The following is a 27,587-nucleotide window of genomic DNA, read 5'->3' on the forward strand; positions in this document are numbered from 1 at the left end:
CATCCATTTTTGCAATGAGATAAATTAAACGCTATTTGATTAATCTTAACGGTTTTTTTGTAACGGACACGTCTCAAGGTCATTTATCGTAATATTCATTGGTTTGTACAATTCTAATCATTTTTGCGTCAATTGGTGTCTCAACTGTTGGCTATCAAAAATCGCTACAGACTTTCCGAACAACCCAACAGTACACTCAACTAAAACTTCAAATTTAAAAAGATTATTTTTAATTAAACTGTTCTAGTAGTATATGAAATAAAATATTGATTACAAAAAGTTTTATTGTTTTGATCAATAACATTTTATTTTATATATCATATTTTTTTCATTAATAATAGTTACCAAATAACATGTAAATAAATTTCATATAAAAATTTATTTTTATTATTGTCGGAACGAAGTGACGACTAATACTTGACTTCATGCATTCCTTGTCAACATTATAACTCTAGAATGAGTTGACCGATCTTCATGAAATTTTCTAGGACGACTCAATCATCACTCAAGGATGAACTGATTAAAATTTCAACTATCAAAAATGATCCATTTTTATAGAACTGGAGATAGGGATCAAAACGAAGATCGCGTTTTTCTTCAGTATGGTTAATTTTTCAGAGTTGAAATTTTAATCAGTTCATCCTTGAATGATGATGAGTCGTCCTAGAAAATTTCATCAAGATCGGTCAACTCATTCTAGAGTTATAATGTTGACAAGGAATGCACAAAGTCAAGTTTTAATCACTTCCTGCACGCACATGTAGAAATGTCATCTAGTGGTCGGAAAATATGACAAGCGTTAAAACGGTAATTTTGAAAGATAAATGTTATTGCTAACACAACAAATAATAAGTTTTAAAAAGTTTTTTTTTTAAAACGTGGAGCACCAGCGATCAATATTGATGGCTTTACGATCCATTCTCTCCTTTGTCTTCCTATAGTTAGTACAAAATTTTGATCTCTAAATGGCTACACAGAGATTCTAGATTGAGATGAAGTCGCTCAAATTCATCATTATTGATGAAATGTCAATGATTGGTGCAAGAATGCTTTACATGATCGAGAGAAGATTGAGGGAGATAAACCCCGAGAAAGATGAGCCATTTGGTGGATTCTTTATCTATTTGTTTGGTGATTTTCATCAGCTTCCTCCTGTTAAAGATACTCCTCTCTAATCGAGTGTTTTTTACAATGTAATGTCCCAACAGGGTCCCTACCTTGTTGGGACATTACATTACATTTGCATTTGATTCTTTTGAGAAGTTCATTGAACTTAGTAATTCTCATAGACAAAATAGCGCAGATAGTTCCTTTACAGATCTGAACATTCTGACAACAAGAAATCGAGCCTATTTATCCAGAGATGAACTTGATCAGTTCCAAATGGCAGTAGAACTATATCTAACAAACGAGCAATTTAAACAAAGCAACGAAGACTACTTGCAGTCAACTGGATGTCCTCTTGCTTATATAGCATCTGAAAACACTCCAGATATTGCCCCGCCTTCGTCCAAAGATGACACAGCTCTTGATCTTTCCAAGTATTCGAATCTGTCAGTTAATGCCAGAATCATGCCGAGAGTCAACTTATGGGTGCAAGGAGGTCTTGTCAATGGTTCACTAAGAACTATACGCTACATCAGGGCTTCTTAAAGTATGGGTCGCAACCCCATTTGGGGTCGCTTAGCAAAATCTTGGGGTCACGAGATTTTAATGCAAAATATTGAAAATAATTTGAGAGTTTGAAAATGGCATGCTTTGTGTTGTAGGTTTCGTGAGTTGCACTTTGTGTCACTTCTGGTGCAGCGAGACAACGATTCAGCAACACTGATTGTAGTGTGAACTAGTGTAGTGTTGTTGCTTTTCAGTGTATTCAGTTGTTTCTGTTCCATTGTAACACAAGAGTGAACTGTGGTAGTACATTATTATTGTTTTTGCAAATTTGTATATATCTTCAATATATATGTATATTTTCATTGTATTTCATATGTATATTGCAAAATATTTATATATCTTTATTTTAAATTTTTTTTGGGGGGGGAGGTCGCGAAAAAATCGCAATCATAAATGGGGTTGTGAATAAAAAAAGTTTAAGAAGCCCTGTGCTACATTATATATGCTCCTAATGCTTGCCCTCCAGCTCTTCCTCTGTTTATTTTAGTGGAATTCAATAGCTATCAGGGACCTTTCATCTATGATGATCTGTTTCCAATAATCCCCATAACACGCTTTTCGAACAATGGCAGTATATTGCAATCTCATAGACAGTTTCCCCTTACCTTAGCATACTTAATGACTATACATAAATCACAGGGATTAACTCATCCAAAAATTAAAATAGATATAGGGAAAAAAGAGACAGCTATTGGTCTTACCTATGTTACATTGAGTCGAGTGAAAAAAATAACTGATTCAGTATTTTTAGAGTTACAATAAAGATCGCTACAAGTCAATCTGTAAGTCCAAGGTCCATAGTGATAGACAGAATTTCATGAGACGTTGGCATAGAATTAGAGTTAGCAATTAATTAATGGCTTATTCTGACTTTATACATGTACTGTACCTTTAAATGATCCAATAGAAATCAAATATATTGTTGAGAATGAATGATTCTTTGTTTCTTTTTTCCCTCATAATCTAGAACAGTCATTCTTAACAGGGGGGCCACAGACCCCTGGGTCCATAAGAAGTTTGCTGGGGGCTGCCAAATTATGCAAAATTTCCTTCAGAATATAATAAAAAGAAAATTGATGAATATCGTATTTAAAAATGAAATAAGAAAGATAATGTTTTCCTATTTAGTTTTTTTTATTTATTTCTTATTTCTTCCTACATACAACTTTGTTAGTACAGAAGAAATAAATGCAAATATGCTACTTACACCGCAGTATTTACTTCTTTTATTCCAAAGCAGTGTAAGAAACTATTAATGCTTGGAATTTTAAAAATAATTAGGAAAAATAGTAGGCTTAGTAGTAGGCTTTAAAAATTTAAATATTTTTTCAAAAGATATGCAAAATCTTTACCACAAGTTGTGGGTGTTTTAGTTAAGTTTCAGCATCGACTTTGGATTGATTTATTGACATGTTTCTTATTTGTTGTTAAAAATTAATGAGTTTTCGTGTTTAATTGTGAAGTTTGAATGTTATTTAAATTGATAATGAAATAATAAAGTTATGATTTACATTTATTATATAAAAAAATAAAGTAATAATAAAAAAATCAATTTATTATACATAATTTAACAAATATAAATTATTATGAAAAAAATGGGGGTCAAAAAAAGTACAAAATATTTAGTGGGCCGCGAATATAAAAAGATTAAGAACCACTGATCTAGAAAATAAAGGTGCGAGCAGCTTCGTTCCGACTACACTCTGATACAGCGTTACTTAACTAGTTATATCTATCTAGGCTTTACTTCATTAACTGAAAAATATACACAAATTGGAACTACTGGAATTGAAGAGTTGACAGAAACATTGAATAACTATATTGGCCCTGTTGTTGCTAGTAAGTTGTTTTATGAACATTTGTAGTATTTAACTAATTTTAAAAGAAAATTTAATGCAGTAATACATTAAAGTATAAACAGAAATATAAGAACTGTTAAATTCCTGAGGTGTTTAACAAGGACAAGAACAAGTAAAGACACTATTTTGTGCTTTTCAATTTTTTTTGAATTTTATACAAATGAATGATTATTTGCTGTTAAACATCTTAACTGTATAAGAGAACTTTTTAATTTTATTATATTTATTTTAAAAAACATAATTATGACAATGATTATTAAATAAAAATGTTGTTATTGCTATTTTAAAAGAAAAAAGATATTAAAGTCTGATTCAGTTTTGTAGTTTTCTCAATTCATGTATTGTTCAGAGAATCTGCAAATCAGAATGTTTTACAAGTGACTGTATCTTTTCAGTCTTTGAATTGCTTTACAAATTTGTTTTGATTTATAATGCTATTTTTTGCATAAATTGTTTTATGTAATAAAACATATAAGAACTTGTAAAAACACCTGAATTATTCTATACCAACATATTAAGCATAGATGAATTATGATAATATTTATATAAAATAAATGACACATCAGCTAAATATTCCCAAAAAATTGTGTAGTTTAAATAGTGAAACTAGACAAATTATTAAGTATCTACTATTCATTTATGCACTTTGTTAGTAAAAGTTTATCAATTGCTATCATATTAAAGGAATACTGTATTAAAATTAACTGTACAAATCAATTCATTTCAATATTAATAATTGAATGTTTACAATTTAAAATAAATTTGCAAATTTTTTAATTTTAGGAATAATTGCTGCCAAAGGAGATGTATTTAAATTTGCAGGTCTGTAACATCGTTATATAGTTTTATTTTTTGTTTTAATTAAGTTGTTTCAAATTTTTAGTTATAATAATATGTACTTTTATTTCAATTGAATTTATTTTTTTTACTTTTGCTATGACTAATAGAATTAGGATACAGGTAGGCCTCCTACAACGCGATACCTTTACAACGTGTTTTCGCTCCAATACGGTTGGAAAAACGCGGAAATTTTCTTACAATGCAGTACTTTTACAACGCGGTTTAGGGTATTTAGAAACAAATTATCTTTCATATAACAGAAAAATTGCAACGGATTACATAAGTGCAGTGGAACTTGATGAAACAAGCACAGATCTTAAGATCTCACAAATAAGGCCAGTCAAACATTCTCGAACAACTGTAATAAGTGACGATGAGGACTGAATTTGTGAGCATAACATTATGTTTCTTTTTGATTTTGACTTGAAATCATAATCTTTTTAGTTTTTATATGATGTTGAATTTTATTTAAGCTTTTTATGTACATAAATTTAAAAAATGATGAAAATATTACACCATAAAAGGCAGTTTTTCTCTTTTTAGAACTGAATCCCAGTTTTTGTATTAAATTCGTGTCTCCTATAATGCGATTTCCCACAACGCGGTATTTTCAAGGAACATATCTACCGCGTTGTAGGAGGCCTACCTGTAATTTTTATATGAAAATATATGCAATTGTGATATAATAATTAGATCTTTAAACTACGTGCATTGACAAAAAGTTACACATCTACAGAATTGTCTGATTACTCCAAAATTTGGTATATAGCCTGTCTCAGATAGGCAAGTAAATGATACAGTTGTGGTCTGGCTATATGCCAGGTGATGCCATCAAACTGCCTTAAAATTGATAACCCAGTATCCTATAAAAAAGTGTTCAGAATTTTTCATGTACTTATTTTGAGATGTTTTAATACCAGGCATGCCTATATGATGCAATCAATGACATTATACACAGGTGTTGGAGTTTGAACATGACCTCATCATGGGCTGAGAGAAGCAGGGTGACCATTTTACCAAATTGCCTGTTATTGGGACCATTCTGAGTTGTTTGTGAGGTGGTGTTGGTGGCAGTGGATATGTCAGGGTGTACACATACAGTGAGCAGACTTTAGACCCTCTAGCAAGATCATCTGGAGAGATGACTGTCTGATTGTGGAACGAACATGAATATCTGCAGTGGCACCTTTGTCCATTATCCAGAGACAGATTGAAATCTCATTACAGAATTTTGTATCTTCCTATACCATTGGTAGATAACCAGCAGAGGTAAATTTTAATACATAGTTGCGTAGCACTACACACTGCAATATTGTTATCTTTGTTTGTAATAGTGCCATGAGAAGCATGAATTGCTGTGATGTTGCCGATCTGCACTTAATAACAGGGTATCTGAGCAGTTCTGAATTGTACGTGGAGCATTAGGCACAGAGCCAACTCTCCAGTTACATAAATTTCATCCCGATTTATTGTAACTTAAAAATATAGCTTACAACAACAATATTCTTCGATTTGTCAGTGGAGACTAAATCTTCAGGTTCCCTTTCTTACTGAGAGAGAAAGTCCTAAGAGGAAGATCCCTTGATGTTTCTTTGGGAGTCAATGGTCCGGGGCATAATTGTAATGAAGTCTGTAGAGGAGATGTTTAGTCCAGTTTTGAGTTGGAGATGAAGATAATTCTTTCAAGGAAAGTGTGGCACAATAGGAAGCAATAGAGAGAAGCTCCCATGTCCTTGAAATTCCGATTTTTATAACTTTTTTTGGGTCTCAGATCAACCATTCCAATTGATTGTTCTTACTCATCTCCTCTTTCCAATTGGTCGTCAATCATTACTAAGTGTAAAGAGAGTGGAACCTAGATTGTTGGATGAGTCAAAATTGTCTGTCAATTGGATCCCAATTGAAGATTGTTGATCTTAGGACTTACATTATTCTATTATTAAAATATGAGAAGTACTCTCTCTTTTTATTCAATTCAAACATGTCCTTTTATGGACATGAAATTTCTACCTTTTAACATTAATAGTTTTATAAGATTATTTTACAAATTTTTTTACATTTTTGTGTGGTTCCAATCCACTTCCAGAGCTTCACACTGCTATGGACTGGTAGTGTATTGTCTTTAGAAACAAATCTTGGTTCTGTTTGGAAATGGATGATCACTATGCAGAAACAGTACTAGGATTATACAGCCAAATTTATAATATTGTAATAAAAATAATTATGAAGTATTATATGTACTTTTTTTATACATAGAAAATTAAATAAAATTACATTCTTTGTTTAGGTAATATGTAGAAGAATCAAAAATTAGATTTGCACATCCTATTATTCAAGATGTCAAATTCTTTTAAATTTAGTACTGTAACATTATGGAATACTATATGATAAATTAATAATCACTTCAACTGGATAAATATAACTTAAACTACAAAAATGTTTCTAATGGATTTTAGGATTTTAGTTTACGGTTTAAGTTGCTGTATGATAGTAAACTGAAGTGTTTACAATTACATAATTTGAAGTATATGTGCAGATGAATTATAATTTTAGGAGTATAAAATGGCGATTTCAAAAACTGGTCTTATATGTAAGTTATATTAGAAGAGAGTGTATTTGTATAGCAAAGATATTTTGCTATAAAATAATGCTGAGAAATCAGACTTGAATTTAACTGATAATATTAATGGTTGTTGATTAATTTAGAATTTTTCTCACTAATACTTGAATGTTGTGTTTCTTAATATCCAAAGATAGACAATGGATGGCCAAGTCTTTAAGGCATTCAGACTGGTATCACTCTGGGAACCTGAGAATTAATCTTGACAGGTTAAAAAACCTCAGGAATTTTATAGGGTTGTCCAGTCTGGATATGTCAATCATTGCGAGTCTGACTGAAATCCAGTCTGAACATCTATGCATGTTCTCAAGAAAGAGGTACAAAAACATAAATCCTGAACAAAAGATCAGCTAAAGACAGCACTTCAAAAAGCATGGGCCAGCATTCCATTGATACCATGAGTTGTTGACATATGTGCTGCAAAAGGAGGACCCATGAAGAGTGCATGTAAATTTATTGCCTTCATATTTTCAGCAGAATGATATTTTCAGGCATATATTGAGATGGCTGTTACGGTGTACCAATTATTGTTATATAGCATAGATTAGGTGAAGTACTTTGTTTAATAAAAAGTTTTTTTACAAATTATAAATGATTCTACATTTCTTACTCTTTATGACAAGTGCTCATAGTTGTACCATACATACATTTACTGCCATAGGTAAGGTACATTAATATTTTTTAAAACAACAAATTTATGAATAAAATCACTTTTTACATTGAATTTTTTTTGCTTTGCAATGTTATTTATACTATCTGTGCTATAATTGTACACTCATTGATGCTATTTAGACTAGAGCAGTCATGAGAAATCTATAGCCTAAACTCCTAATATGCAGCTCCCAGGACTTTGGCAATGTAATTTTATTTTCCTGTTTTCTGGCTCATGCCATTAGGAATATTAATTAAACTGATATTCATCACAGAAACCATTTAGACTAAATTCGATCTGTGAAAAGACAAGAATAAACTATGTATTAGTAGTTTGCATATCATTAGCATATATTATTTTAGAACCTAGTGTGCTGGTGATTGTGGAGTATGTTGATACTTGGCAGACTGCCACTTTATAAGAAAAAATGTATGCAGTCCATCAGCAGCCTACAAAGTTTCCTTGATGCTCACATGTAGAAAATATTGCTCATCACTGCTTTAGAGAATTTGGTATATTATTATATTAATATATAAAGAATAGATAATATTTATAATAGTATAAATATCTAACTGAAAAGTAATACAGTACTAAACCATCTGATGTAGAAATCAAACACATAAACAAGGATACAAAGTTTTCTGAACATGATCCAAGTGTGATTGTGAAGAATAAACTTGTTTTGTGAATATGTGTGTATTAGAGTTTTAAAAAGAATAATAATAGGAAAAAATTTTTTTATTTGAATAATAACAAATTTAATACTTAAAAAATGAGCACAATATTTTTACAATCTATTAAATTTTGTAGAAAAACAAATGCTTTCTACCTAGTTCATAGGCTTTTTTCAGGTGTATATCTGAAAATTGCTTATTAACTGAGTTTAAAACATTTACAATAAAAAAGAATTTTACACAAACAGCTAAAGTTATTGTGATCATTTATTTTTTTTACTGCAGTAATTTATTCTGTTAAAAATTAATATACTTACAGAAAAATTTTCATTGCTTTACATATTAATTTCTAGGAGATGCTATTTTATGTTTATGGCCAGTAAAAAAAGAAAGGAAAATACCATCTGTATTGAGAACAGTAGTTAACTGTGCTCTTAACATTCAAGAAACTTATGGAATTCTTACAACAAGTCTTGACGTGAAATTACGCATTAAATTTGGTATAGTTAAATTTTTTCTAATTTGTTACTTATTTTCTATTATAAGATACTTAAATAAAGTTACTTTATAAATATTAAAAGTACTTTATTTGAATGTCTTGTGTTATTTAATGTAAAATTAATAGTAGTACTATAGACACTATTCAATACTTTAACTACAGTGGTACCTTGTGTTTTGAATGAGCAGAATTAGAATGCTAAAGTTTACAAAAATTTACCTCAGATTTTGAACAATGCCTTATAGTTTGAACTGCACATATTTAGTGAAAAATGCTATCTGTTTTGTGTCCAAGTCATCTTCCTTGACTCTCACTCTTGAATTACACTTGTATGTTTTTTTACTTTTTTCACTTTATTTTTGGTATATTTGATTATATATATTGTTTGTTATTTGATGATTTTTGACCATTTCTTTCTGCAATTTTTCTTTGTGGATAGATTTTGGGCACTTTGTATGTTTTGTATCCTTTAGTTTGAAATTTCTTGAACAGAACTTTTTTAATGTTCAAAGCTTAGGAACATGTATAATGAATTGTTTTTATTGTTTGTATGATGTTTTGGGTTCTTGACTAAATAAGTACAGATCTTAAAAGGTAAAATAAATTTATTTGCAGCTTGGGTACAAAGACTGGCACCAGTACCACACATGTAGTCAGAGTGACTCTGGAGGGAAACAATAGACTAAATCTGGGGACACGCTAAAGTGTTGCCACAATGTTACATCCTTTGCAAAACTCATAAAGCATAATATGTCTTTGATGTGCTTTTTATCTAGAGATATTTAAACTTGATGTTTAAACAAAATGTGAAAAAATAAGTTTAAAATAAGCTTTTAAACAAAAAGCACAATATCATATTAGCAATAACTGAATGCTATAGTTAAATCTTGTTATTGTGTTATATTACAGTAGAACCCCTCTAATCCATCACCTTTGGGACTGGGGGTATGGTTGGAATGCAAAAAAGATTGGATTATCAGAAAAAAGTAAAATAAACAATCTTTCAACTCAAGAATGACTGTATTGTTCTCTACAGTAAAAACCTTGCAAAGAATCGCACAAAAGCTGTTATTATTAATGAAAAAGAGCAATACTGTATGTATTTACTACATACTGTACACTGTAACGAACACAGAAGAACGCGACGGGCAGTGAGTCACCAACAAGTCGGGACAAGTTTCTCGACTCCGACCATGGTCAGATTAACCGGAGCGACGGACTAGCCGAGGGCAGACTAGAGGGGTTCTACTAGTATTATTTATATCTTTGTAGTTTTTAGTGATTATTGTCTTGAGCCAAATAGATAGAAAAGAAGAAAGAATTTTGAGACTATTAGAAATTGTGGAAGAGAAGAATAGAGATAAAGAAAAAAAAGAAAATCCAGGTGCAATTCGAAGACATTTGTTTGCTGATGAACTTGCTATTGAAGCACTTGATGAGTTATTTTCTGATGTAGAAGATGAGAAGCTAATGTAGATAGGCAGGAACAGGACACAGTGTTAGAACAATCTGGAGATGATGAAGTAGAATTTGAAATCAAGTTTGAATATACAGGAAAGGATGGAAAAACTAAATGGGGAATTCACTGTCCTTCACATAATAGATGAACACAATTGAGCTGATCACAGTTTAGTTAGATGCCTTTCAGGTGTGAAAGCACAGAAAGATATGAATTCACCTGTTGCTGCCTGGAGGCTATTTTTTACAAATGAAATTTTGGATGACATCATGAAGTATACAAAACAACATATACAAAAAAATTATTCAAACTACACCAGGGAATGAGATGCATGTGATACATTAAGGAGTGAAATGGAGGCTTTGATCAATTTTCTCTACATGGCAGGAATTCTTAGAGCTATGCCCATGACCTTATATGATTTGTGGTCAAATGATGGAACTAGGATGGAATTCTTCGTAATTTCATGAATATATGAAGATTTAAGTTTCAGATTAAATCTGTAAGATTCAGTGATGCTGAAATTAGGATACAGCGACACAACTTTAACAAGCTCATTCCAATATGTGAGGTATTGTTTAACATTGTGGAAAAGTGTAAAACTAACATTGCTCATGTAAATTCTTTAGAATTCACAAGAAGTTTGAATCATTCAGAGATAATTGCTGTTTTAGGCAATATATAAAAAATAAACCAGTAAAGTATGGTATTAATATATTTGCCATGATTTGTGCAAAGACTTTTTATACCATGAACATGGAAGTGTATGTGGAGCAGCAGCTAGAGGTCTCTTTTAGAGTAGAAAATTTAGGACTACAGTAGTATCTAGACTTCTTCAGCCAATAAGTGGTTCTGGAAGGAATGTGACCACTGATAATTGGTACATTTCTATACTGTTAGTTGAATGTCTTCTAAAGCAGTGATTCTCAAAGTGGGGGTTGCGACCCCCAAGGGGGTCGTGAAAAATATTTGGGGGTTGCCGAAAAATTGATTCTAGATCAATTTTTTTCAAATATTTTATACATTTACTATGGATTCTTGTTTAGAAATAATAGAAATAAAAACTATATAAAATAATTTTTACTTAAATAAATTGCACATATAAATAATAAAAAGAATATAAATATTTAAATACGAGCCTAACCCCCTCCTGGGATGTTTTTCGACACATACTCATTCTTCGGGGGTCCTTTGAAATTTTTAAGTGCAGAAGGGGGGTCGTGGTCCAAAAAGTTTGAGAAACACTGTTCTAAAGGATCACAAATTGACATTAGTTGGAATCTTACAAAAAAACAAGAGAGATCCTGCCTGAGTTTACAAACACAAGACTTCTCTTGATAAACTCAAGTGTATTTATTTACTTTTAGAGACAGAATGACTTTAGTACCATACAGCCCCCGAAAAAATAAAGTTATTCCGGTCCTCACTACAATGCATAGCACTGATGAAATTGATCCAGAATCAGGAAATGCTAAGAAGTCATTCATTTTTACATTTTATAACTCCACAAAGTGGGAAGTTGATGTAATTGATGAGTATATGAGTATACAGCAAGATACACGGTAGGAAGAACCAGTAATCGTTGGCTGCTTACCTTGTTTTTTATCCTTTTAAATATTACTGGGTTAATTAAACAGCTTTATTGATTTATTGATTACAAATATCAAAAAAGAGAGTTCAACTTACTTAAGTAGAACTATCTCAAAGAACTATGTCATAATTATTTGATAGAACACAATCATCAACTAGGTCTTCTTCAATGACTAAAAAAGAACGTTCAACAAATGTTGGTACTGGAACAAAGAGGTGAACACAACATCATACTGAAGGCTGATAAAAGCAAAGTGCTGGTTCTACTAAAGGAGGCCATTTACAGAACTCTCATACAACAGTACATCATCCATACAGACTGTGAACTGGTGGATGGAGGATATGTGAATAGGTTACAGGATAAGGTTGCACAGTTTACAAGAACACCCCTAGCCAAGGGGCTGAAATCAAACAGGGTGGTGGTTGCCTCACCGGACACACCTAAGTTATTTGCCTTCACAAAAACGCATAAGCCTATGCCTTCCCTTAGACCAGTTTTCAATAAGGCTAGGTCTCCACAAGACTTGTAGAAAATGCAGTTCACAACATCACATCAGACCATTTGACCATTTAATGGTGAAGAACTCTATTGAACTGGTAGAACTATTACAACAAGCACATTTAACAGATGGGACACATATTACGGTGTTTGACTTTGTGTCATTATACCCCTCGATAAAGCTTCAACCATGCTTCTACACTTTTAGGGATCTCTTTCTGAGCAGATGCAATACACCTACACAACATAAACAGATCTTGGAGCTCACACACCTCATGTATTACAGCTTGATATTCTAATTCAACAACAAAACCTATTTGCAAAAACAAGGAGTACTGCATCAGTTGGAAAGAATGGTCATACCCGAATTCATATCCAACATAGTTATATACAGGAGATATGTTGATGACATGTTTGTCTTCTGGAAAATGGAGCCGAATGTTGACGATTTTTTAAACTGCATCAACAATAACGCTTACAGGCTAACCCTTAAGCTTTATTAGTGGACTACCACCAGCGCTCACTTCTTGGACATCAGCATTCATCTTAACAAGGGCCGGGTAGAAACAGGTTTGTATTGTAGTACAAACCCTGCTTCTTGCCACTGTTTATACCAGAAAACTTGGCCAATCCTTACTAGTATAAAATTACAGCCTTCTGTGCGTTAACTAGATTTCTGTTTACACACTTTACCAATTAGGAAGACGCAGTAAGGGAGCTACAACATCTGGAGGACATTGCAATAAGTCACGGATGCAGGAGGAACCTAATACGAGGTTTGGCATGCACCTTTTCCAACCAACAGGCCAGGGGCAACACCTCCATTACCCAGAGGGCTTCCAACAGAGCTCGGAATCACGACCTTAATGCTAAGCACACTGTAATAGAATACAACCAACACATACATGCTTTATATAAGGAAGTAGCAGGCATAACAGGTACTGTACCAAGCTGGCTTACAAAAGGTCCCAATCAATATATGCTTTATTACAAAATGCAAAGGACAAACCTGATAATCTTAGAACCCCAGGTGTGTACAGTGTTCCAGTGAGGGACAACAGGTTCCAGAGTGACTTGGTTTACATCGGTTTCACCAAATGTTCTGTACAATAAAGGGTGTGGGAATACAAGTATGACATTGACAACAAAAGGCATTCCACTGACCTGGAAGTACATGCAGACCTTCCTAGCAACAGGCTAATAAAACAGGCCTTTCATACCAATCATATTTGGGCCCTGAAGGCCATAGAAATATACAAGGTTTGCCTGATAGACAAGTGCGTCAATTTTATGCACGGTAACACGTTATCATATGCCTGGCATTACTTGTGTGAGGAGCATGGCAACGTTAATGCACATTGAACTTATATTATTTACTGGCATACTGCACCCTCAAATAATAAGTACACAGGGGTTGCATTATATGTATATGGTGAATTTGCATATTTGCAACCATTAAGTCTTTGTTTTTATATGTTCGAAATATTTTAAATTTAATGTTCAAAAACATCCTATTCCTAGCATTCCAATTTTGGAATTGTTCTCTAACCTGAAGCAGAAGCTCAAAAGCATTTGTTTGATGATTTATTAAAGTAAAGGTTCTTTAGGATTTTCAGTGTTGATCAAACTTTGAAACTTTCACTTGTATCTCATAATATTTTCTTTTCTGACATCTAAGAATTTTCTTTTTTATCTTTATTAACTAAAACATGTTAGTTTTTCTGTTAAAAAATGCTATATTTCCTCATTTTTTTCAAATTTTGTCATCTCTATGAACACCAGAGTTGGAATGTTCATTGACATTCTGAACATTCCAACTCATTAGTTTACATCAGCTTGTGACCTCACAGGGTCAGCCATTGTTTATTCCATACTTTTGCAACAGATGTGTTTTATGCATTTTTCATTATTAAAATATTTCCTCTGAATGAAATGAATTCTTTTGTACATTTAATATGGGAATTGAACACTGTCTGGGACCTCACAATAAAATAAATGCTATACTTATACCATAGTTACAAGATATCTTTTGAAGTATATGGTATGGTATTTTGTATATGGTATCTGAAATTAGTTATTTAAATGAATGGTGATGAATTATTAAATCTTTAATAAATTAAAGATTTAATAATTTATCAATATAATTATTCATCAATAATTCAATTATTGTATATAACTATAGAATATAACTGTAAATATGCATAAACTATAACTATAATAAAATATTTTCAGGAATATCTGCAGGATTATTTGATTTTTTAATTTGCGGTAAAGAAACTGAATTTATTCAACCAATTTGTGTTGGAGAGCCAATAGTAAATGTTCAAGATGCTCAAAATCAATGTGAACCAGGTGAAGTAATAATAACTAATGAGGCATGGCAATTATTGAAACATTATCATTCTTCATACACTTTTATACGAATAAAAGGACAATTTATAAAAGTATTAGTGAGTATTCTTGTTTATTATATTTCATTATTGTTTATAAATATGTTCTACAGAATCATTTTTTAAATAATTATTTTTTATTAATATTAAATTTTACTAATTAACATGAAATTAATTTTCTGTTTTTTATAATTTGTTGTAATTATTATTAAATAGTGCAATATAATACAATATAGCATAAATTATAATAGAACCTCAATTATCTGATATAATGTGGACCAAAACAACATCACATAACTGAAAAATCTGAGAAAGCAGATGGCTACAACCAGTTTGGATTAAAAATTACAGATAAAAAGGATAAATAGTGTGTCATTTTTAAGTCTCTTTTTATACCTTAGTGAATTTAATCATACATAAGAACAATAACTTTTATATAATTTCTTATGTAGGTAATACATACAATAGTTTTAAGGATAAAAATATGTATTGAAATTACATTTTAACTTAATATGAATGCTTTATCTCACTTTGAAGTTAAATGATAAAAGGTAATAGAAACAAATCATTTTGTAATACATTATTATCATTTTAGCAGTGGCGTGTGATGACATTTGATGATAGGGAAGTTGTGCTGCCCTGGATAGAATCATTGGAAGCATTATACAATAATTTTGGTGTGTAGCATCCACCAGCTAAACCACGTGAGGTTGGTGCTCTGTAAAGTGCATGCGCGAATGCCTGCAATCTGGCTGTTTTACATGATTCAAATATTTTCACCGTGGAAGCTATCCTGTATTTGACAATACAACGCTTCCATTGGGAATATGCATATACAAATTTATATTCGAATATACAATAGCAATCTTATTGTTTTTCACATGTATAGAAATATGTAATAAAATACATGTGCAGTTATAATAAAATCTTAATTTTAAGCAATTCAAAGAACGTTAAAATATGAAAATAATCACGCAATATGTATTTATATTTTAGAATATACAAGGGAAGTGGTGCTTTTACAGCTTCCATAGATTGCACGCCATTGCATTTTAGACTTTATTTTATTAATTACAGTGTAAGAAAAGTAAGTATTCACTTACAGGTTTACCTCAGATAATGCAGAACTTTGTTCAGTCAAGGTTCTACTGTATATCAATATAATAAATTTAAATTTAATAAATAATAAGATATCAAATAGTCTGGAAGGAATTTTTCCGAAAAATGCAAAAGAAATTTAATATTGATAAAAGACACTCCAAACTGGAAGACAAAGAGAGGTTTTATTTAACAGACTATACAGCGTGAAAGCAGTAACAAAGAGAAAGGGGTAAGAAACACGTGGCAGTGTTGCCGGTGTGTAGACTACATAGCGCACCCTGGTGGTGGAACCCGACATAACAAAAAATTAAATATTTTTCTTTAACACTCCTCCTAAATTTTTACATTTTTGTTACACTCACTACAATCAAGACTTAAAAACACAAAGAAAACAAATTAGGAGACAAGTCCAGAGTGCATAGGAAGCGATTTCATTTAAATTTGCAGACTCCTATGCAATTTCTAAAGTACTCAAATTTAATCCGAGATAGTGGTTTTGTAAATATATCACCCAACTGTTCGTTGCTGTCTATGTGCTCTACCGTTATTTCTGTTCCTATCTTTTCCTTCACAAAGTGGTATTTAACGTCAATATGTTTGGTTCGTTTAGAAGCTTTCTTATCATCTTTAGTAATCATGTGAATTGCACTGTTGTTGTCAACATACATTATTGTAGGTTCCTTACTTAGCATTTTTAGTTCTAATCCGAATTTTCTCATAAACAGCATTTCTCTAATAGCTTCACTGGCAGAAACGTACTCTGCTTCAGCAGTGGATAATGCAACAGTTCTCTGTTTTCTGGAGTGCCACGATACTGCTCCTCCTGAATACATTAGTAAGTATCCTGATGTGGAACGTCTATCCTCCAAGTTTCCAGCAAAGTCTGCATCACTATAAAGAGCTAGTTTTTCATTGCCATTGTATAAGATTCCATAATCAGTAGTTCCTCTTAAGTATCTTAAAATTCTCTTAGCTTGAATCCAGTGATGGTGTTTTGGATTTTCTACATGTCTACTTAGGTAATTTACAGCAAACGTTATATCCGGTCTACTAATAGTGGACAAATATAGGAGGCCACCTATTAGTTCTCTGTATGGCATACCTTTAGCTTCCTTTGTGTCAGCTGTTTCATCCTTTGATTGTTCAATTGGAGTAAAGGTAGGGTTTGATTCATCCATATTGAACAAACTAAGTAGTTTTTCAATGTATTGGGACTGGCAGATAAAGATAGAACCGTTGGTGTGTTGTTCTATTTCCATTCCAAGATATCTGTTGACTTTTCCCCATGTTATCTCAAATTTTCTGTTTAATTCTTCCATCAATTCTTTCATTGTTTTAAGGTTGTCACCAATCACTAATCCATCATCAACATATAGGACAACTACTACTTTAGATTTCATATTCACAAATACACATGGATCTGATTCTGTAGCTATAAACTTCTTAGATTTAAGGAATTCCGAGAATTTTTCATTCCATTTTCTGGGGGCTTGTTTCAAGCCATATAGACTTTTCTTTAGCAAGTATACTTTGTTTGCTTGACTTGACTTAATAAATCCTTCAGGCTGTGTTATGTAGATTTCCTCCTCTAGGTCACCGTGCAGAAAGGCGGTTTTCACATCAAATTGAAGTAGCTGTCGTTTTTCTTTTGCTGCAAAGGCCAATAAAAATCTGATTGAATCATATTGCGCTACAGGGGAGTAAGTTTCTGTGTAATCGATTCCTTGTTTTTGTTGAAATCCACGCACTACTAAGCGAGCTTTGTACTTCTCGACTGAGCCATCTTTCCTGTATTTAGTGCGAAATACCCATTTGGTTGTTAGAGATCTTTGACCTTCAGGGAGGTCTACTAAGATCCAAGTATTATTTTTATTTAAGGCATTTATTTCCTCTTCCATTGCCTTCTTCCACTTTGGTTGAGTTAAGGCTTCTGAAGCAGATATCTGTTCACAATCTGCAATCATTGCATGATGATCGTACCTTGATGGCAGTTTAATTTCATTCTTACTTCTTAAGTTGTACGTTTTGTTTTTTGTTTGACTTTCTCTATTTTCCTGTTCCGTTTCTTCACATGCTTCTTCTAAAGCTGATTCAGATTCTTCTTCTTCAGTATCGCTTTTAACAAAGATTGAGTTTTCTTCATTAAGATCTAGAGTTACGCTCTCTTCAGTTGGTATTTTATCTGACTGTGAATTTCCAGTTTGTTTTTCATCATTAAATTCCACATCACGAACGATCTGGACATCATCATCTTCGGGAAAGTAGATTCTGAAGCCTTTGGTGTTATATCCATAGCCCACAAACAAACCTTTTTTACTCTTAGCGTCCCACTTTAAACGCTTTTCCTTAGGTACATGGACATGTGCAGTCTCTCCAAACACACGTAATTGACTTATATCTATACTTTTGTTGTACCATACTTCATATGGTGTTTTTCCTTCAACACTACTCCTTCCGGTTAGATTTATAACATGTACAGCTGTGTTTACAGCTTCTGCCCAAAGTGACTTGGATAATCCTCTTGCATGGATCATTGTTCTAGCTGCTTCAACGATTGTTCGCATTTCTCTTTCTATTCTGCCGTTTTGTTGTGGTGAGTATTTACAGGATAACTGATGAACAATTCCTTCTTCTTCTTCGGTTTCTTTGATTAAACGGTTAACTTCTTCTTTACCATTGTCTGTCCTTATTATCTTGACTTTGTAGTTTAAGTTATTTTTGATGTATTTGATGCATTTTCGGATTCTATCTTTGGCTTCATTCTTTCCTTTTAAGAAGTATACAATTCTGAAGTGACTTAGGTCATCTTTTACAAGCAGGAAATAGCGAGCTCCTCCTACAGATTCTGCCTCCATAGGTCCACATAGATCGATGTGTAATAATTCACCTGGTGCTTTTGCTCTTGAAGTACTTAACTTGAAGGGAATTCGATGTTGTTTTCCCTTCATACAGGATTCACAAAAGAAGTCAGGGTCATCTTCGTACTCTATTCCACATTTCTTTAAAATTTCTCGAACTCGTTTAATGTTTTGATGAGCTAATCGTTCATGGAATTTTCTTATGTTTTCCTTCTTCCTGTGTGTTCCAACGAAAGCTGTGTTTTTCAGGTATTTTTCAAAATGCATATAGTATAGCTTTTCTTTCTTTGTTCCGATAGCAAACACTTCATTGTCTCGAACAAGTCTACAACCTCTTTTGTTGTAAATCATACTGAAGCCTCTGTCTGATGCTGAGCTGATTGAGAATAGATTAAACTTCAGATCTGGAACGTATAGGACATTGTTGAGACTTGATAAAATGTTTGATTTGCCATTGTTAGCTAAAAGTTCGACTTTGCCTGATCCATAAGCTTTCAGATATGATCCGTCACCAATCTTTATCAACTTTGGTTTATCAAATTCTGAATAACTAAGGAACCATTCTTTCTTTGCGCACATGTGATCGCTGGCTCCACTGTCTGCAATCCACGAGTTTTCACTTGGTGCTACCTCCGCCATATTCACACCGATGAATGCTGCTTTCCTTCTATCATTCTTTCTTGTTGTCCTCTTTTCTTTTTCTTTTTGTAGTCTAGCTGGACACTGAGCTATGAAATGACCAATTTTATCACAAAAATGGCATGGAAATCTCTTATTGCTCGACCTGGCTTTGGTATTGTAGATTTTATGAGATGGAAGTGCAACATTGTCCAGTTTTTCTTTGTTGGAGTTATTCTCTGTAAGTCTACTCTCTTCAAGAAGCAGTCTGGATGTTAGATTGTGCAAAGTACGTTCTTTTTCAACGACAGATTCCCAGGCAGTTACAAAGTGTGCATATTCAGGTGGCAGGGAAGAAATTATTTTAGTCATAAGCATGGTTTCAGAGATCTCATCATCTTGTGCCTTCAATTTTGCTACAATATTCTCTAAATCAGAGATATGCGTTCCTAGTCCTTTGGCTTGAAATTCGTAGTCAAAGAATTCCTTTTGTAAAAGATACTTTCCGATAGATGATTTGGGTTCAAATAGACTAGTCAATTTCTTCCACATTTCAGATGCTGTTTTACAACTTATTAGATGGGACAAAACTCTGTCTTCTACAAGAGATACAATAACATCTTGCACTCTTTCGTCTAGTCTCAATCTTTCTTTGTCTGTCGGTGTTTCACGCAACACGTCTATCCATCCTTTGGACCGCATGTGAACTTCTACTCTAAACTTCCATAAGTTCCAGTTTTCAGCACCGTTCAGTTTAGCAATAGTAAAATTATTACTTACAGATTCCATTTTCAGTAAGACGGCTTGATCAATAAAGTTCAGATACTTAATTCTTCAATTAAAAATGACTTGTTCTGACGTAGCCTGGGCCCATAACCTGATAAAAGACACTCCAAACTGGAAGACAAAGAGAGGTTTTATTTAACAGACTATACAGCGTGAAAGCAGTAACAAAAGAGAAAGGGTAAGAAACACGTGGCAGTGTTGCCGGTGTGTAGACTACATAGCGCACCCTGGTGGTGGAACCCAACATAACAAAAAATTAAATATTTTTCTTTAACAATATTATTCCAATACACACTGTTATTCTGACTAAATTAATTTATATCTTAAAAACACTGTATCAGCTATTAAATACTGAATTTTTGTTAAATATCAAACATACTTAAAATATTATAGTTAAATATTATTGCAATTTACTGAATACAATATTTTAGTATTTTACAGCAATCAGAAAATATTTCATAGTAATTATTTTTTGAGACAGAAGTTCATATTTATTGACTAGATGTATGTTGCTTCAATAATTGAATTTAGTTCATTAGTGTTAAATTTGTCTAATTCAATCAGTTAATATATACTGGTAATTTTTCACTTAAATTTAAGTAGTAATTATCAAATGCTTGAACAGTTTGAAATAAAGAAATTATCAAAATGGTAGTTTTTCATCTACATTAAAATAAATGTGATCAATGATTTTCAATTTTTTTTATAATATAGATAGAAAACTATTTATAATGCTATTTATCATAAACAAATTTGATATAATTAAAATTGTCATTATAACATGATTATGTGATATTTTATTTATATCTACATTATGTGTATATTTATATCTACAAAATATGCTAACTTAAAAGTAAGAAGAAAAATAATTTCTCATTTTTCAATAGAAATAAATTTTAATTATAGCCCAATTACAACAGTCTTCAATTAGCATTATTGATAGGATCTTGGTAACTGACATTAAACAAAGAAACATATAACAAGATTAATTTTACCTAAACTAAATGATATAAACAAAATATAATTTAGTAATATTATTCTAATTGGTTTGTCTAATTAGTCTAATTATGTGCGTTTACAACCTCCAGCATTCATTTTCGATTTCAATAGAATCAATTTTATTTTTTATAAAGAAAGTTCAACAATGATAATTTTAAATCATTACAAATATACTTGTATCTTTCCTCAATGATTTTATGATGTTATGTAGGGACTTTCTATATATAGTAATAGATATTTTTTTAATAAATAAATGAAGTGATGCAATGCCATAACATTGTAAATGCCATTTATCTCTAAATATGTTCTATTGAAGAAATGAATTCTAAACACAATGTTTTCTTTTGCAAAAGAAATGTTGTGGCAATAGTGGTGCTATAAGTGGCTGTATTTTTAAGTTGAATTCACATGCAAACCATAAGTGCCAAAGTGCAAGTCACATAACTTTTGGTATTTAAAATGTTACAGCTTATGTTTACATCATTTTGTTATTTCAGAGAATTTGTAACTTATCATTTTATTGTAAAATTGAAACAAATTCCTTCAAGACTTGAAGGAGTTCATTTACTAAAAAAAGATTTTATCATCTCTTCAGAAAAGTTTGTTTTTTGGCATTTACAACATTATGGCACTGCATGCTTCATTAATATTGCAAAAAGAATATTGTATACTCTTCAGAAATAATTATATATGTCATTTTATGTTTTTTAACTTTCAGGTACATATGTAAAAGTTCCCAAAAACTTTGCTGAAAAGTATAACCTATTCATCAGTAGATAAAAGCTGATCATTATTTTAAAAATATGTTTTATCATTTTAATAAAAGAATGATGAGATAACAATAACAAATTTTAAACTAATAATTATTTTATTGATGATATTAATATTTAAATATGAAATTAATATTTAAGTATAAATGAAAAACATTAATTCTAAAAACAAATTCTAAAAAATACACATATTCTAAATATTAGAATATGTGTATCTTTTAGAATTTGTTGAATGGCACATGTAAACATGTTTTTTTTATATTTAGAAATTTATAACAATGAAAATTATATTTATTAGAGAAAATATAATAAAAAAAGTTTTTTGGTAAGGGTATGATTTATCATTTGAATTACCTCTTACCAAAATTTTCTTAACCTAAAACTCATTAATGAAATTTCATGTATTTTTTGATAATTTTATAGTTTTCCTTTATTTACTTTTATTGATTATTCAACAATTTTTATGAAATGTAAAATAATTTTCAGTAGGTTTATATATTAAAAAATTTTTGTAAGTAAATATACTAAATATAACAATAATAATTCAGTATTATATAATTTTATCAAATTATAATTTTTCTTTAAAATTTTGTAATTGTGTTTATATTTTAGGGAAAACAATTTCAAAGTCATACTAAAGAGAGAGAAGCACCAACAGGTAAAATATACTTATTAGATTAGTCTATTTTTTATTTATTTTTTACATATTTTAAACACTATGTCATAAGTCTAAATTTTCTTTTTTGCATCCTGATTTGAAGGCAGAATGAAAGAGGTCTTTTTGTAAATGGAAAATTAGATTTGAATATGGAGTTAAATAGACTTACTGACTGTAAGACTCTATTCACTAAGTATATTTCTCATACCACTATGTATATTTCACATATGATGTTTAAGAAAATGATACTAGTATACTAGCATTAAAGCTGAATAGCTGTAAATAGGCCTCTTCCTTACTTACATTAACATATTCTAAAACTTTTTAGCCTTTCTCCAGATACATCATTAGTAGTAATAAGCAATGCATGACATTATTATACAACGAACTGTATACCGCTTCCTATGCAATGATAGATCTGTAGACTCTGATAATTAAGTTTCTTTTTAATTTAATTCTTGTTAGTTTAATTTTCCTCGATATCTCCTGGATTTTCTGTTTTTTTGTTATCATTACTTTTTAAATACATTTTTGAATTCACTTGAATAAAGTCTCATAGATTTACTGACATAATAGTATAATGGTATGGTGTAACTATCTGGCATTGAAACAATAAGTCACTTGTTTGATATGTATGTAATTTTCTTTTGTAGACTTCAATACAAAAATTGATATTTTCATAAATGTTTTAATGATAATTATGTATTGTATGATGAAGTCATAATGTTATAGTAATTTATTGTAAAATGTAATGTGTTAATTGCTGATTGTGGATTATACCATATATAAAATGTTCAAGATTAAATTTATAAAATTAAATCATAAATTTTCAGGTAAAGAAAGACAAGATTTGATTAAAGGATGCAAAACAGAAAGCCAATTAGCTATTATTAGTCTTTTTTTACTTCCTATGCTTAGAGATGTAAGTATTCAAAGCTTATTTTTGTTTATTTTAATTACTTAAAATACTTACATAACACATTTTATAATTGTAATAACACTATTGAGAAATTTTCAAGAATATATTAAATGTTAATTTGAATTATCAGAAAATTTTTTACACAAATAATTTTTAGCTGTTTTTAAAATTAAATACATAGTTGTTTTCAATTACTTATATATATTAAATATGTAAATACTTATTTCAACAAAATAATTTTGATGCAGCTTGATGCAAAACAACTGGAATATTTGGCAGAAGTACGAAAAATCACTACAGTATTTATGAGTTTTCCTGAAATAGATATTATAAAAACTGTTGGAGATATCACTGTTGTTGTTGAAGTAGTCTATAACTGTACATACGATATGCAAGGTATTATGAAAATATTTTTTATTAATTATATTAGTATATATTTGTTTTTTACTTTATAGATTCTGAATTTATATTCATATGTATTCTGTTATTTAACATATTTTTTTCAAAAACAAAAATATTCATCTATAGAATGTCGTATGGTAGGATGCTTTTTCCAGATAATGAGAACATCATCTAACATATCCAGCATACAGATGGTGTTAGAAACTTACAGACATTTTGCTGGGATGACCTTCCACAATGCCTGTGGAAGGCCACCAGACTTTGCCCTGTGTTTGTTCCACAACTTTTGCCCAAACTCAAGGCAATTGTATCTAATGTTGAGCATGCTTTTGAGAGACTTAATGAGGTTCAGAAATAATATTTTTGATGGAAGACATCTTTTACAAAAATTTAATTTCAATTTTACAAAAATATCTAGTAAAGCAGTTTGTTTGTTATGTTTTTAGTATTTTGGTGATAAAATTAATGTAAGACAGAAATAAAAATCTGTGCTTAAAGACTTAAACCATTTAGTGTTTTATTTTAAATAACTTGGTTCATAAGCAAGCATTGAATTTTACAATCTTGCAATTTTTCCGTAATTACTCGAAGTTAGAAGTATTCAGATCAATACATCTGAATTTAGTATATCTCTATGAAAAAAAATATTGTTTTCTGTTTATTCAGGTATAAATAACAAAAGTTAAAAAATCTTTATTTATTATTTTAGTTACATAAATTATTTTTTAAAATCTCACCATGTTTGAAAAAGTTGTAATTTTTGATTGCCATAAGATATTATTCTAAATTATTTATTATTATTATTATTATTGTTATTTAAATATAGTATATGTTTGTGATAGAATGATTGTTGTTTTTACATAAAATTTTACATAAGGAATATAATTAAAAAACTATATTTAAATTTTATTTAACACAGTTACTCCATTCTATCTTGAAAAAAAAAGAAATAAAGAAATAACAATACCAAATACTGTTAAATAAAACAATTTTTTTGCACAGATAATTAAATTTAATACAGAATGTTTTAAATGCTTTAAAAATATTGGAAATATAAAAAACTATAAATTTTTGGCTAATAAATATTTAAATTTTAAAGAAAACCATTTTAATACATAATTATGTTATTTATTTTACAGACATATTATGTTTTCACCATTATTATCTTTATTTTTCTGTAGGTATTTTCAATAAAACTGTATGTTTTGATAAGGTAAGTTATTTTGATGTAAATATACTACATTACTATATTAAATTTGTTACTTTATGATAAAATATTTTGAAAAATTATAATAAAATAGAATAAAAAAAAAATAATAATAATAATATACAGAAAATGTAATAAATACTGTTTAGATATTGATTTATGAGTTTTATATTACCAATATTTACTAAATACAAACATAAAATATTGATTTTACATAAAAAACTTAATGGTTAATGGGACAATGATACTGTAAGATTATAATTCTGAGATATATTTTTATATGAATAATAGAAACAGAATATATACATTTCATAAAAATTGCCAAGACAATTAAATTTTTAAAATAAATTTAACAATTTCATGAAATTTATTTATGTTTTAATTGTGCCATCGCCAGAGGGAAATAATTTTTAATGTTTTACATATTGAAGTGGACAAAAAGCCTGAAATGAAAGGTCGACTCTGCCAAGAAACTTAATTTTTTCCTCGAGTGAGTGAAAAAAGACAACGGAAGACACCTATGTGTATTGTCTCCCTTGATAAATTTATTTAGAATGTATACATTTTTGCATACTTCTTTTTAGTTGAAGTACTCAAAGTAACTATGTTAAAGTAAAATTTTTTAATCACTAATAAAAAGACTATAAAAAAACTTATTTTAGGAAATTAATTATCATTTCTGAAATAATGAAAAAACATAATTTAAAGCATTCATATATATCTGATATTGAATACCTATTTAATTACGCTGGCTGTATGACTGACAGTAAGACAGCCTGCCTTGCTGACAGATCAGTTCAAATGAAGAATCCCAGAAAGTGGGAAAGTTTTCATAGGCAATTTGCCTCAGATATTTCGGGCACTGTCCCTTACCACTCAACTGTCTCATTGTGAGTAGAGTAACCATCTATGAAACTCTGTAAGCCTGGAGATGTCTTACTTACATGACCACCATCTGTACTTATCATGTGGCCATGGCTGCTGTCTGTTGGCCACTTGTCAAGGAGCTTTATCCTTGTGGCTGTCGGCCATGATATTGTATATTTTGTATATTTTATATTAAATTAGTCTTAGATTTTCTTTGTTCCTTTGTCTAACTCTTTCTAGAACTTTCTTTGTCTAACTCTTTCTAGAACTTTCTTTTGTCTAACTCTTCCTAGAACTCTCTTTGTCTAACTCTTTTGCCCTTGGGGGAGGATTATCTTTCTCTCAATAGTAAGAACAAAAGAGGGAGTGAGGCCCTGAAGCAAAACAGACAGAAAGAGTGCCAGTCTGGGTTGGAATCCCGAAGAGGTAGGAGCTGAAAAGGAGTGCTCCAGAAAGGGAGAAGGGTGATCTAAGAGGAAAAAGTGCAGAGAGAGATCATCGAGGAAAGACGACTCAGTCTGAAAGAAAAAGATTATAGACGAAAGATCTATAAGGAAAAGGGCTACAAACGTAACAAAAGAGAGAGATCCGAAGTTGTTCCCCACCAAAAGACACATCGCAAAGAAACCCGGGTATTTCTACTACTTTTCTTATCTTTCCTTATTTCTTCTATTCTTCCAATTTCTTTTAGTTTTAAGTTAGTATAAGTTAGTGTAAGTGAATACGGTCCTCGTCAGATTGTCGCGTGTGTGCAAGATAACTGTTTTTGAGGACAAACATTTAATGCCTATATATATTAAATTCTGGAAGTTGTAAAGTTGGGATCCTATGTAAAGAACCTGTTCAGAGAGAATAAAACTACTTTGTATTAAGTTTTATTTTGTACCATTTCACTCGCGGGATTGTGTATTTCTTGTTACGAACACCACATCCTAATCTTCATTCCATCGAACTGGTTAAGCTCCAAACATAGGAACAGAAATATTAGGAAGAGTGCACCTGGCAGAGGTAGTAATAATGATTTATCAAATTTCAACACATTAAATCCTGCTTGTTTTGTTTGTTTATGTTATATTTTCAGAAGTATTGTATATGTATATGTAAAATTGTAGACCTGTAAGTTCCCACTGTTGTCTGTCTTTCCTTAATCTCAAGAACGGTGATATATAAATGAAATTCAAGACCAGATATGGAAAACTTAGAGGCAGGAGGCCCCAATTAACTATATATTAACTTCCAATGCAAACTGGCAGTTATTTCAGTTCAAAAATTTTTCTAAAAGGAATTAGATAAATGACTGGCATGACTCCACTGCTAAAGGAAAAGTATGATGTACAGATGTACAGGGGCAAGCCATTGCAATACTAATTTGAGATGGAGAGCAAATATTTTAAGTTAAATAAATTAAAAATATGATTAAAAATTGCAGCCTGCATTGTGACAATGTCACAATAAATAATTGCTTGTTATTGAATAGCTTTGTTCAAGAATATTCTTTTTACATGTGATTAAAGCCAAATGAATGTCAGATTCAATCAGGCTATATTATTACTATTATTTGTACTTAAATGGTAATAATTAAAGCCAAACAATTGCTGAATCCAGTAATTGTTTGACTTTAATATAACTATCAGGCTTTTAGATGT

General features: G+C 30.7%; 1 protein-coding gene across 1 annotated transcript in view; it reads left to right on the forward strand.

The window, feature by feature from the left end:
- The first annotated feature begins 1,383 nt into the window (after positions 1-1,383).
- LOC136978258 (adenylate cyclase type 10-like) overlaps positions 1,384-27,587 on the forward strand; it is a 35,338-nt gene continuing 9,134 nt past the window's right edge. The window contains exons 1-9 of the mRNA XM_067273946.1: positions 1,384-1,615; positions 3,415-3,513; positions 4,317-4,355; positions 8,673-8,819; positions 14,599-14,816; positions 22,501-22,546; positions 23,380-23,468; positions 23,714-23,861; positions 25,049-25,080. Of these exons, the coding sequence (XP_067130047.1) occupies positions 1,384-1,615; positions 3,415-3,513; positions 4,317-4,355; positions 8,673-8,819; positions 14,599-14,816; positions 22,501-22,546; positions 23,380-23,468; positions 23,714-23,861; positions 25,049-25,080 (1,050 nt within the window). The remainder of the gene's footprint in view (positions 1,616-3,414; positions 3,514-4,316; positions 4,356-8,672; positions 8,820-14,598; positions 14,817-22,500; positions 22,547-23,379; positions 23,469-23,713; positions 23,862-25,048; positions 25,081-27,587) is intronic.

Source organism: Centruroides vittatus, unplaced genomic scaffold, assembly GCF_030686945.1.
Source record: "Centruroides vittatus isolate TY-2023 unplaced genomic scaffold, ASM3068694v2 contig_1144, whole genome shotgun sequence".
Lineage (NCBI taxonomy): Eukaryota > Metazoa > Arthropoda > Arachnida > Scorpiones > Buthidae > Centruroides > Centruroides vittatus.